General features: G+C 41.3%; 1 protein-coding gene across 1 annotated transcript in view; it reads right to left on the reverse strand.

The window, feature by feature from the left end:
• NCAPG (non-SMC condensin I complex subunit G) overlaps positions 1-14,050 on the reverse strand; it is a 56,693-nt gene that overhangs the window by 18,679 nt on the left and 23,964 nt on the right. Inside the window, exons 8-16 of the mRNA XM_077477728.1 lie at positions 12,526-12,666; positions 10,151-10,274; positions 8,536-8,625; positions 7,594-7,773; positions 7,377-7,487; positions 5,199-5,318; positions 3,677-3,934; positions 1,442-1,623; positions 544-718 (exon numbers count right to left, since the gene is read on the reverse strand). Of these exons, the coding sequence (XP_077333854.1) occupies positions 544-718; positions 1,442-1,623; positions 3,677-3,934; positions 5,199-5,318; positions 7,377-7,487; positions 7,594-7,773; positions 8,536-8,625; positions 10,151-10,274; positions 12,526-12,666 (1,381 nt within the window). The remainder of the gene's footprint in view (positions 1-543; positions 719-1,441; positions 1,624-3,676; positions 3,935-5,198; positions 5,319-7,376; positions 7,488-7,593; positions 7,774-8,535; positions 8,626-10,150; positions 10,275-12,525; positions 12,667-14,050) is intronic.

Here is a 14,050-nt window from a genome sequence, read left to right on the forward strand (position 1 = left end):
AGAAGCTCCCAGTTAGGAATGGCTGGAATGCATGTGCTAAATATTGCAGAAAAGTAGAAGGTAAAATTGTGATCAAGTGTGCTAAAAGCTTTGCAATATATAACCGATTTGGTGAGAATTTATTTATTTTTTTAAACAAAGAGCGAAATCCCAATTTAAACATGCAGTACGTGATATTTTTGCTTGGTGGATTGGGTTCACAAAGTAAGACAGGCAATTTGTCAAGTAAATCCTTTTCTTTCACATGACAAACATGGCAGACTTGCCTGCGCTGTGCAGAGCAGCCCCAAACCTCCTCTACTGGGGTCCCCCCGCCGGCAATCTTTATGACTCAGAGTGCCCCCAAAAGCAAGCCACTTGCTACGGGGCACTCCTGAGTGTACGATCTCAAACCGAGATGTGTACCTCTATAGACACACAGCAATATCTAAAAGTTTTTTTTTACCTTAATGCAGAGAATGCCTTTATAATCACTTTAAACATATTGAAGTTGGAAACGCAAAAACAATAAGTTCACAAGTATCAGTTACAGAATACACTTACCTGATAATCTGGGGAAATATTCTTTTGCGCTTTTAATCCACTTGGCCTTGTTAGATCAACCAGCAGTTCGGCAACATTGGATGCATCAACATCAGCAAGTGGAGAAGAAGCTGGGGCATTGAAGAGGGTCTGTAGCGTAGGCAGGAAAGCCTCTTCAAAGCACTCTTGATTTGATCTATAGGAGCAAGTGGTTAAAGTACATTATAGTTAAATTTAAAATCGATTTTTTTTCTATTCATATGTGAACAGTTTATCATAAATGTGGTCTCCATTAAATGTAGTCAGAGCTCTAGCTGCCACTCAGTGGTGGATGTGTTTTATCTCTGCAGACACACAACTGCTTCCAACATAGCAAGGGTCACACTGCAGCAGGCTGACACCTAGAATATAATAAAAGGATTTAAACTGAAAATTCTATTTGGTTTTTCGGTATATAGGACTATGCAAGGGGTTAAAACTGAATTCCAGGTATAGATATTTTTGCATAGTCACATCTGTCCAGCTTGGACCAATTAAGTATATGCATGTGCCATACTTTGCTAATACTCGTGAAAGCTGGAAATCACATGTAGTAGGCATAGCTACAACAGTGATTGCTACCACCTTCCGGTTATCACGTTGAGCAGCTGCAAAGCTGAATAGTTAAAACACAGGAGGTTGCTCACGAAGGCCAATATAACTATGCAAAAATATTCATGCGTGAACTGATATTTGCATTTTTTTATAACAGAGATAGCATTACATGGGTGTAAAGAGAAAATTGTCATGCAACAAATATTTTTGAAAATGCTAGTTGCTAGGCCACATCTTTGTTTTATATTTGAGTCACTGTCCTCCATCAAGCATACAGCAAATAAAGTGGTGGTGGGGGTGGAAGGATTCAGAACTCACACCTTACCGTGATGAATAAGCAAAAATAGGGAAGAAAACACCAAGGCAGTGACGCAGTTTAGTGTCCTCTTCAGTCACTGGATTGTACCACAGAAGTATCAGACGTGACAGGAGCTTAGCACTTTTCAATCTTCCTGAGAACATCAGTTTGGCCAAACCTTCAGCTGTTTCTGTCCTTATTTCTGGAACCTGGAAAAAAAAAAAAAAAAAAAAAAAAAAAAAAAAAAAAAGGAGTGAATTCTGCTATATTCCACTTTGTCCATACACACGAGTTATAAAAGCTTAAACAATCGCTTCACCTGAACCATCAAAGCCTAGTCAGAACGAGCAAGATCTTGTCGGTGGGACACCCTTAACCAAGAATTGAATGGACAGATGGGATTATTTAAGCCAGGGGTCTCCAAACTTTCTAAGCAAAGGGCCAGTTTAGGGGGGCCGGATGGTGGCCAGTGGGAGTAGCAGCAGTGCCCCATCATTCGTTTTGATGGAAGGAATAGTGCACCATTGTTGATATCAATGAGAAGAATAGTGCCTCATTGATGGTGTCACTAGGTAGAACACAGTGCTCCATCATTTGTGAAATAGTGCCCCAAGGGCCAGAGAAAGACAAGCAGAGGGCCACATCCGGCCCCCGGACCAGTGTTTGGAGACCACTAATCTAAGCCAAGGATTACTGTTCATTCCTGATCCAAGCCAGTACCGGAATCTTTAGAAGTGTTCACACTCCCTCCTTTATACGTACAAACACCTACATTCAGCTGATCCATACACGTGTATTTATGTCAACAGTTTTTAGGGGTCAAAACAGGCCTGCATGTCTAAACGAGATTTGAAGAAAGCTTTAAAATGATAGTGCTGAAAGCTTTAAAAATGATAGTGCTGTGAACCTACAATATTACATTTATTGCCATCTTGAAGAGATAGCGAGAGATTTCTGGCGTTTAGCAGACTAACAGTTCAGAAAGAACACTGTTCTGTTTAGCCATTCCACCCAAGAAAAAGCTGTATTCGTCACTACATGGGACCTTCCCTATTTATATAATCAAGCAGTTCATTAGTTGATTAGATAAACACGCAGATAAATTTAAACATCTTCAATGAGTAGCACTGACCCCGAAGGAGCTGCTGATTTTATTTGGGCTTACCGTTACCTTACTTGTTTGCGTCTGTCTTGGGGTTCCTGTGGTAGATGGCCCAAAGAATATGGAAACCGACACTGAATTCTCTATTGGGTTATTTATTTAGAGCAAAACAAAGTCTCTCAATAGAGGATTAGGAGTGAGTTCAGGCACTTAGATTGCAAGATGGAAGTCTTTAGAGAAAATCTAGAGAATAAAAACTGTTTCACAACTGGATTTAACAACCCCAGGATAGAACTCTCTCACTAGGCCTAGCAGCCGGCGGGGCTTTCGACAAAGTCTCTGCCACAGACTTGTGAGATACACTTGAGCATCCCTGAGGGATGTGGATAAATTTAAAGAACTGACATAGGGTACGTTTCTCTCAGCCGATCCAGCGATGCCATACGAGTGTTGATCCAGGTTGCGTCCTTCAACTAAGCCTCCAGGCTCCTTCAGAGAAACCAGCCTTGTGCATGGTCTTCTCCTGAAAAAGTCCTCCCCTGGTGTTCTTCAGTTGCTGGGCCTCTCCCTTCAGATGAGACAGCACCGGGCCACCCTTGGATCAGTAGGCCCCGAAATTCGCTCGGGCCTGTCCCTGCAGTTGTGTTGCCTCGAGCCAGCCGGCCCCGAGACTCAGGATGCATAGTTCTGCACCCCAGGCCAGGAGCGCCATGGGGATGGGTCAGGAGGACAGTAAAAACTCCCGGCCAACGTGGCGTCGGTACCTTAAATACCACCCCCCAGAATGCACAGCAGGAAAACACTCCCACTGGGATGGTTCCGAGAGATAAGTGGCATTCAATGCACCCAGCTAGACTGCGTTTCTACTCTTGCCGGCGGTGACAGCGACACCTGCGGTCAAGGAGAACCCTGTGCACCCCAGCTGGACTGGTACTGAAACCAGAAATTTGGAGAAATAGTCCCGAAGCCCAAATGTGGCTTCAGGCAACTTAACTTTTCAAAAACCATAGCACCTGCTCGTCAGGAGCCAGCGCTACAAATGTGTAAAGGAACGCGATATGCTGAAATGGCAATTGGCTGTGCTTCCGTAGTCCTAAATAAATTAGTGGCGTATTACGAATCAGCAGAATAAGCAAAAAAAGGCCCAATTGCTTTCATACCTCACTGTCCAGGAAATCAGAGAACATCTTTAATATGGAATTCAAAGCAGAAGTCTCAGTTATTTCTTCATCAGGTTTTTCTGCAGAGTCAGATTGTTCAGTCTCAAGGGCCCCACCCGTTTCATCTTCCTGTTTATTTTCGGGGTTATCGCCAGCATCTTCTTTTGGCTTTAGAATTTCAAGTCCAAAAATCAGAAGAAGATCAAACACTGCATTCAAGGCACTGGTCCTCACCTTGACCTCATCAAGCTGCGATATCTAAAAATAATAATAAAAAAAAAATTAAAAAAAAAAAAAAAAAAGCACAACAGTCCAGAAGAACAGGTGTATATATTTTATATTGCTTTTGAAATTCAACACAAAGATCCAACAGCGGGAAACAATGCATTGTCTGCTCTACAGAAGTCAAAACATTGAGGGCCCATTCACACCACAGAAATGCAGTCCACATGCATTTCTGCATGTGCAATTTTGCTGTGTTGCAATGAGTCTTTACCTTTTTCTTTCTAGTTTCCTGGGATATTGGTTGTGATTTTGATGCAATTTGCCATATTCTAGTAGTTTTGTGCAGAAAAAAATAAAAATAAAAAATAAACGTTCTACTTTTTTTTAGCACTGGAACTGAGCACACTGGTGTGAACTAGGCAACTGGAACCCATATATATTCTACTGTCCATGCGTTTTTGATTCAGAAAAAACACTGGAATTTATCTGGTGTGAATCAGCCCTAAAATGGACAAAAAGCCTACATTGTAAATGGCAATAATTCCTAGCAACAATCTCCACTCCTGGTTGCCCGCTAGCCTCTAAAGAGCCCTCAAATGAACATGCGAAAAGCAAGTCCATGTGCTTCAGGATTCTAGCAAGGTTCATTCTCTGAGCTACTTCCAGTGTTGCCCTCAGAGTCCAGAATAAAGACTGCGTAATAGACACCTTCAGACAGTGGCTGCATGGGATTTAATAAAAAAATGTAACTAAAGGCCAAATTATGTGTGCTTTGACACTTTGGTGGATGGCATTAGCAGCTTACTAGCTATAATTTATGCCCAAGATAAAGAGAAAAAAAAAAGCAACAATTTTGAAAATAAAATAAAAACATTTACTTTTTACTATACTAAATATCCCCCAAAAATGTATAAAAAAAAATAAAAATAAATCACAATAAGCGATTGATTGGTTTGCATGAAAGTTATAGCGTTTACAAAACAGGGGATCGTTTTATGGCATTTTTATTAATTCTTTTTTTAATGGTGGTGATCAGCGCTTTTTATCGTGACTGTGACATTATGGCAGACACATCGCACATTTTTGGGACCATTGTCATTTATACAGCAAATCAGTGCTATACAAATGCACTGATTCCTGTGTAAAGGACACTGGCAGTGAAGGGGTTAACCACTAGGTTACTCTTCATATTAAAAAAAAAACCCCCACACACAAGCAAAAGTCATATGTACTGTAACTATAGGAGAAAAATCTTCATATTCAGCTTAAGATTCTTGAGAGCTGCATGTTTTCTTACCTGCAGAAGCAGAGTCATATGTTGTTTTGCAAAGTCTTTGCTCTGCAGAGCACAGCAGCCAATGCACAAAACTGCCATGTTCCTTACAGAAGGATGAACATTGGTTATTCCTGGAAGTATCTGCATGGGGCCAGAAAAGGAATATTTGGTTACAGAACAAAAAGGCTCTCACAAAAAAAAAAAAAAAAAAAAAAAAAAACGCACACAGACACACACTTGTGTTTTGGTGGCCAGAATACAAAGTACTCTGCAAGATCTCCCAAGCAATGATACATACCAGAACTGAGGCTTCTTTAAGGAATCCACATGTACTAAACAATCTGGCAACCCTGGGTTGAAAGGTTTCTACCCCTAGATTTTGATGCATGCTTCCTGGAGCCTTGAACCTCAGACACCTCGCTCCCTTTTCCCTCCCACCCTCTTGATCTTCTCTTCTGGTATATACTTGTCCCGAGTTATGGAAGGGAAAAGGCACTTCCAGTGCCTTGAAAAAGTATTCATACTCCATATTTTGTCATGTTGCAACGAAAAACGTAAATTTTTTGGGGGGAATTTTAGGTGATAGACCAACACAAAGTGGCCTATAATTGTGAAGTGGAAAAAAAAAAAAAGATAAATGATTTTCAATTTTTTTTTTCAAATATATGAAAGGTGTGGCATGCATTTGTATCCAGCCCACCTTAGTCATTCTTTATTGAAAGTCAAGCAGCTTGCTATGGGGACATCTGAGCCAAGGCAAAGCTCCTTGTGTCCATTCAGACACGGAGCCCCGACCTGGTCCCACCTTTTCTCTCCCTATTGGCAGCAGTGACCGCCAGTGGTGGCACTGCTATGTCTCAGCCAGTCAGGAGGGAGAATCTAATGGCCGAGGCACTTGGGAACATCGCTGGATAGAGAGGGACCTCAAGTGTGGGGGGGGGGGCTGAGGCACACAGAAGGCTTTTTATCTTAACCTCCCTGGCGGTATTATTAGTTCTGGTTTTAGGTGCTGAAAGCGGTACAACTATTTTGGCGTTTTATATTGTAGTCCTGTAATTCTTAGGAATTACTCTCTTAAATCTGTTCAAACCAGAGTCTAGCAGACATCCCGGGTATGATAAAGTTTATAATATAATAAATAATAATAATTATTCAATAATGTAATCAAATCCTAAAACACTGAAAAAGGGACACTTTGTTTGCTATGGACAATCTCCAAATTCCAGGCAGAAAAAAACAGTGCACTGCACAGACCACTAGGGACAAAGGGAGTGTGTAATTTTTTTATGCAGTACTGTAATCTGTAAGATTACAGTACTGCGTGTTTTGTGTGTTTTTACTTTTTGTGAATTTGCCACCGATCTCCGATCCCGCGCGCCGTAACGTCACAGGGAACGGAGCTCGGCGGCATTCGGGCACTGTGTGAATCGAGCGGAGGACAGCTCGGTCACACATCGCGGAGGACATCGCTGGATCCAGGGGACAAGGTAAGTAACTTCTCCCTGTATCCAGCGATGCGATCCAGAGTCTGGCTCGGGGTTACCGCTCCTGGAACTAAAATCCCAACCCGAGCCAGACTCGGGATCACCGCTAGGGAGGTTAATGCATCAAGAGAAGAAAAAAAAAACACCTTCTGACTTTACAACTCCTTTACCTTAGTCTTCTTTCTACTAGCAATTTCCTATTTATGTCTAGTGGAGGATGTCACTCCTAAGTCACAGCTGTATATTCCCTACAATTTTATATGTCAATTTCAATAAAAATATTTGAAAAAAAAAATAAATCCAAAAAACATTATTTTGCTGTTTAATGGAGGGTTATCCATTTCATTCAATAATTGCCATTTTACTATGAAGCAGACATGTACAAGTTTATAATTTCAGTGCCTCAACTCAACCAGCACAGCCACCAAAAAGGAAAAACCATGTTAAAAAAGCAGACTGCATAAAATGGTAATCTCACTTTTTTATGTAAACTCCTATAAAATCTAAAAACATGCTTCTGGATACCTAGTCTGATATAGGCCTCCTTTTTACACCCAATTATCACTGTAAATATGAGACCATTAGATCATATCAATATTCGATTTGAAGCCACACCTCTGAGGAATACTGGGCCAGACACTCCTGAACCACACTGAAGTGACTGCCTGATTTATTGTATTTCCCAAGAGTCACTTTGCTTCTCCTAGGCACTTACCAGTGATTGAATTATCTCATTCAACGTTCCTCCAAGTCCTTTAGAAAGTGAAATGTGCTTTAGGAGTTCGTTACACATAATCAAGCACTTTAGAAGTGTTTCAGGGTCATTCTGGAAAAAGAAAAAGAAAACCATACAGAGAAAGGGTGAAAAAAAATAAAAAATAAAAAAGGGATTAAGAGAAAGAATAGTCATGTGTCGAAAAAGCAGGCCAAACCTTTTCAACACGGATTTCTTTAAGTTCTGGTTCTTCTGCTTCTTTAATCAGCTGCGCTTTCACCATTTCCAACTCGGACACCTTTTCCTTTAATTCTGATGCCTTGCCAAAATCTTGGGCATTTATAGCTTCCTCCAAAGCTTGCTTGGCTTCCATAAGTTGCACTTTTATATTAGCAATCTGCAATCAGACTACATTACTTTACAATAATCTTCTACATTACATCAGTGCATATTTTAGGGTGTGCTTGTGTCAAGCAAGAGAAGCAACTGTTAATAAAGCAGACCTCAATTCAAACAACTTTATGCCTAAGTGAGACAAGCTCTCTGTTCCTTAACTACACCCATGCATCTATTACTAGGGATAGCAGAATCTAGGTCCACGTTAGATAAAACAATTGGAAGCACTACTTCAATAACAAAATAGGCTTATCAGAAACTTGCCAGACCAAAATCCTGCCTCGAAAGAGAAGGCTAGGCACGCAGCCACAGAAACCCTATTGAAAATGAGGCATTGCAATAGCAGGACATGCTTGGTGCCACTCTGGGGGATGTGCATAGGTGCAGTACCCCGCTGTAGATTGTAAACTCTAGCGAGCAGGGCCCCAAAACGGTATCACTCTTTAGAAAGCATTTGAAAGACGGTGTGGTGGTGATACAAGGACCTGAGTTAACCCTCTAAACACCAGATAACTGCCGCAAACGTGCGTGTTGTGCGCAGTTGCAGCGTGGCTTTATTCACTTGAATGGGTCACGCTCAGTGGGCAGTAAAATTTGCAGAGGGCAACAGGGGGTATAATTCCTGCCGTAGCATGTGTACAGCCCCTGTAGCAAAAAGAAAAAAAAAAAAAAAAAAAAAAGGGGGGGGGGGGGGCTAGGTAAGGTTTTACCACCTGCCCCAACTACAAATGAAGCACTGGACTGAAATTATAAAGAACCATACCTTAACTTGTAGTTTCCTGGACTCTGCAACATCTGGTGGATTGTCGACCATGACAATTGGCTCTCTGAGCTCAGAAATCATTTCTGCTACCTAAAAGATTAAAGTAGTTGTGAACAAGTAGAAGAAAAAAAAAAAAAAATATGTATATATAATTTGATTAGTATTCTTACAGCACATTGATGCTGCTTCATTCCACCTGAAAGGTGATGAAATTAAAAGCAATTGTCTTGTGTATACCTGCAGGTCTTTGGTATGATAGAGTAAAGCAAAAAGCGCATGAAAAGAGACACTATTGAGTATTCTACAATGACAAAGATATTCCTAAATGCCCTGGACTTACATTTTGGTACCCCTAGAGGAGATCAAAAATAAGTTGAACATTGTGATATGCCAAACACAACTCCCCCCCATAATATTAGATTGTCACATACATTCAAAACTTGCAGTCACCCTTAAATAGAGAAAAGTAGTTAATGTTTTGGTATCATGTGCACTACACTGAACATGAAACTAGAGAAAGCAAAGAAGCAAATCTGTGAAGCCAACTGGACATGGCCACAGAAGCAAACATGGACTCCAGATGGAACAGAAGGATAGTGCAAAATCTGGTGCAGATCTGCATAGAAACTAATTCGCTTCCAGAGTCTTTTGTCAAAGCTTAATTGAACAAGCTGAAATCAGAAGCCAACTGCCTACCATGTAGAGCCGCACCAGATTTTGCACTCTCCAGTCTTAGTAAAGCAACCCCAAAGAGTCAAGGAAAACGTTCAAAAGATATACAAGCTCAACTCAAAGGTTAAAGGTACATCAATATCTGATCCCACCATCTGTTGCTTTCTGAATGACAGAAGGCTCAAAAGGCAGAAGACCCAGAAAAACAAGCCACAAAGCTTGTTGTTTGTACAGAAGAGACATAACGGACAGTTTTGGCAAGTCATGCCAGCTCTATATTCACTGAGTCAAAGCTTTACATTTTATTTTTAAAGAAAAAAAACAGTACCATCTGAAACCATGGAGGCTTGGTTAGGTTTTGGGGCCGCTTTACTATGTCTGGCAAGGGCAGCATTTTGTGTGTAGATTAAAGCTCAAAACTATCAAGGAATTTTTAAACTAAATATACTGCCAGTGTTATAAAGTGCCGTCTCAGTCACAGGTCCCAACAGGATAATGATCCAAAACCGTGATAAAAAGCACTCAAGAATTGCCAAGAACAAAACATTCTGAAGGGATCTTCTATGAGCCCTGGTCTGAATCCTATCAAGCATCAATGGAAAGACCTGAACTATGCTGCCCGAAGGGCAATACCATTCAAACCTTAAAACCGCTGAATCAGTTTGCTGAAGAAGAGTTGGCCAAACTACTGTACATGTTGGCAGGTGCAGACGTCATAGAGATAACTACAGAAATCAATTGCTTGCAGTGACTGCCTCACAAAGCTGTGCTGCAAAAATTGATTAGGTTATGGGAACCATCATTTTTGTTCATGCCAAAAAGCTTGAATTTTTTTAAAAATAGGTTATGAAATAAACAATGCCAGAAGGCATTTACAGAGCAAAGTTTTTTATGTATGGGTATCAAAAAATTGATCTAGGTCTGCAAATAGTCTGCTACTTACAGTTACGATTCTACGGTCATCATCCTTTAGAACGCGGAGCAGGATCTCCACCAGAGGGGAAATAAATGATGTTGGGACATTGGGCATGATAAGTATCTCTTGTAATACCGCAAGAAGACGTTTTCTGGAAAGTAAAACATGCCAACTTTCAAAGCAAGTCTGACTATTGTACGAATACAGTCATTTAATTCCTTTGTGTACTTTTTGTTGTAGAAAAGCAGGAAAAAAAAAAAACCCCTTCGGCCTAATGGAAAAGGAGGATTTTTTTTTCCCCTTTTTACAGTGAAGAGCTGCTAAATTATTATTAGGTACAATTAGCCTTTTACCTCCTCTCAGTTGGGGAGTGCACTCAAGCCTAGCATTTGACATTCTGGAAAACATATGTGGGCGGCCCTCACTAAATTGTTTACCATACTTGACTTTGGAGGAGGAGGAGGAGGAGGAGGAGGCAAATTTTTTTTCCCCTCAGTGCTTCTTGGCCATGTGAAGTATTTTAACAGAAACAGACAGTTTTTATACAATCATAATGGGCCATGTTAACCATCCATTTTGTGTACTAACCTTATGCATTTTATGGTTCTCCCTAATAGTGACCTTCTAGCCTGTTTTTTTCCCCTAGATCAGTGGTAGTCAACTCTGATGATGTCAGGAGCCACACTTTAGGCCCCCTTATCAAGAAAGGGCTGCACACAAAATTCAGTGAATGTTCATTATCATAGACAAAACAGGATTTAGTCAAAGACTATGTACATGATACAGGAGATGGTCAAAGACTGCAGGATTTGTTGAAGACTGGGGGCATGTTTCAGGAGACAATCCAAGACTGGGGACATTATAGGCTGCTTGAAATTATTGCTATAAACAGAAACACAGATTAGCAGGGCCTCACACAAAAAGAGCCAAAGATGCGTGAGGTCCCCAGGTAACAGGTTGGCCACCAAGGCTCTAGAAAGCTTTAACCCACTCTTGCGAAGGAAGCTACTGCCTATCAAAAGAAAAATGACCACTAACCAAACTCATTTTGAAAATGCTTGCCACTGGCAATCTATGGCTTTATTATTTTGTTTTTTGAGTCTGGCCTGCTACAAGCAGAAGTCAGAACTTCTGATCTACATTTTTCTAAGTCAGTGATGCAGAACATTTTAAAGCCAGTGGATTTAGCATGACAGGCAACATTTTCAGTAGAATTAGTAATATCTAATGACACTGATAACGTCTGATACAGTCTGTCTGGGATGGAAGATTGTCTGGGAAACATATGAAAATGAATGAGGCTGTGAAACCGAATATTCAGCTTAGCACTATTTGCATACAGTGTCCATATAACTACACCAGTGCGATTTAAAATCATATCTAAATTGAACCCCAACACACCTACCCAGCGCATTGGATTGAAGCACAACAAGCAGTTACATGCTCATATGCCACAGTGCATCACCAAAATCACCTCTTGCAGGATTCATGGTTTGTTGGTGTATTTGGCAGCCTTGTCAAAAGAATGCAATCTCAGCAGATGGGGTGGTGTGATAAGGCCATAATAGATTGCAGCTTACCAGTCCTTAGATGAGGCAGCTGTATTCATTTTCGAGAAAGTTTGGGTTTTAGGGGAAAAAAAAAAAAAAAGTATACTCCCCTAGGTGGATGCAGCAATGATCTGATTCTGCATCTGTCCCCCACCAGATCTGCAATGAGAACTAGGACCATCAGTCTCTGGCTCTCTGCGCTCCCCACGTTCACTGGAGCACCGAGCAGTGGAGGGGAGGGGCACTTCCTAAGAGGCTGACCCAGCTGCTGCCGGTGTACTGGGTGGCCAGTGGGCAGGATAATTTCAGAGCCTGGACTTGCTCTGTGACATCAGCCAGCAGCAGGCTTTAGCCCGCTATAGGCTGAAAACAGGTCACTCCTGCACTCCTGTGATCCATAGGAGAAATACAGCCCAAATAACTGTGGCTATTCTCCTTTAAAGAAAGTCAAGCTCAAAGAGCAAAATTATATCAGCTAACCTACATGTTTGCATCTCTACCTCAGCGGTAAAGCTGTTAACTGGTGATATTCAGAGATCAAAGTTTGTGTTGAGCTCAGTACTTATTTATTTCCTTTTCTAGAAAGCCAGGACCATATGGCTTCTTTTGACAACTGTAAACTGTATTTTGTCAGTAGTAAATCTTTTTATTTGGTGAAGAAATGCAGATTTTATATATGTTTTTGTGGCTCCTCTGTTATCAGATTATATAAATTAGGGGGATGTCAGAATAATCAAGAACAGAGATTCTGGAGGTTCGTAAAAGATAGCAGAGAAATATAACGAGTACGCGGGAAGGTTTCTATAGCAAAAGGTGAAGTGACGCAACACCAAATAAGCAAGTTTGACCTACCTTCCTCCCTCTTCACTGGTATCCAGGCAGCCTATTATACGAATCAGCTGCTGCCCAATGAATGCTTTAGTCATCAGGTCTTCAATTTTAGTCATATCTGCTTTTTCTTCCTCTGTTAGTACAGGAAGTGTTTGAAGATAACTAAATAAAAATAAATAAATAAATAAATGGTCTTTAGGACCCGCTCTTGCAATAATTCTTTGCGATTCCTACCCATAAATTTTTTTTTTGAATGAAGACATTCTAAGGATGCATTTAAAGAGGACTGTACATTCTTAGCGCAATATAGGGGGTTCCCAAACACTGATTTTGCTGTTCACTACCATCGGCACCAAGTTGCATTATTACCTCCCTCTTTCCTCAATTTCAAGAAAGAAAAGCATGCTTGATAGCTTCAGATGCTCCAATCCTAGAAACCATTCACAGTGAGAAGGAAGCAGGAGAGTGGCTTGCCCATGGGGTTCTGTGTTTCCACTGATACACACAGCCAACCAGGCCAACGCATGTACAGGTGGCTCCATAGGACACTGTGGATGAAAGGAGCCACCCTGCATGGGTACAGAATTAACCTGGATGAAAGGCAACATTTCATACAGGAAGAGGAACAAAACCCAAGCAAATCTTACAGTCAGCACTTGAAGCTTTAATATCACTTTAAGGACTATCTGTACCCGAACACGTGGGTAAATAGTGATGAGCAGTGCACTTCAGCCCCGGAAGGCTTTACCCCCTTAATGACCATTTTTTGCAATACGGCACTGCGTTACTTTGACAATTGCACAGTCGTGCGATGCTGTACACAAGTAAAATGTTTGTTTCCCCCATTAGCAGAACGTGAGCTGGGGGCAAGCAGTACAACAACACTGCTTCCTCAGACTCCATCATTAGATTCAAATGTATTGACAGGCAAAGAGGTAAAGGCCAAATGCTCCATAGGCAGGCAACAGAAACTTGCAATCTATGTGGTTCTTTGCAAGCAGAAGCAAGATGCTTCCTAGTTGCTGCATGGCAGGAAAGAGCATTGAGTACATGACAGCATTAAAGTGGTTGTAAACCCTTACAAGCCACTTTTCACTACAGGTAAGCCTATAATAAGGCTTACCTGTAATAACCGAGGATATCAGTTTAGGAGATGTCCCCTGTATCAGCATGCGCCACCGTCATCAGCTTGTTCGTGCCATTGCTTCAGCCGACGTGCCATTGCCGGTGGCTCCTGTGTGACGTCATTGCAGATCGGTCCAATTACAGCGCCAGAGCCCACGATACCCGGAAATAACTCCGGGAGACATGTCGCCAGGCAGAACAGTGTGCCAGGACCGCTGTGGGGGCTTTGATCTAAAATATTTCATAATGAGCTAGTATGCATAACTCATGATGCCTTTGTCTTGCAGGTTTTTTTTTTTTTTTTTTTTTCTCTGGTGGCTTTACAACCACAGCATAAACTGTCAGAAGCAGAAATAAAGGAATCGAGTCATATGACCAGGCTCTTTTATCTCAGACAGTACATTCTGCAGCATTATGCAGA

This window comes from Lithobates pipiens, unplaced genomic scaffold (assembly GCF_037356315.1).
Source record: "Lithobates pipiens isolate NorthernLeopardFrog02 unplaced genomic scaffold, aLitPip1_a1.2 Scaffold_13, whole genome shotgun sequence".
In the NCBI taxonomy this organism is placed as follows: domain Eukaryota; kingdom Metazoa; phylum Chordata; class Amphibia; order Anura; family Ranidae; genus Lithobates; species Lithobates pipiens.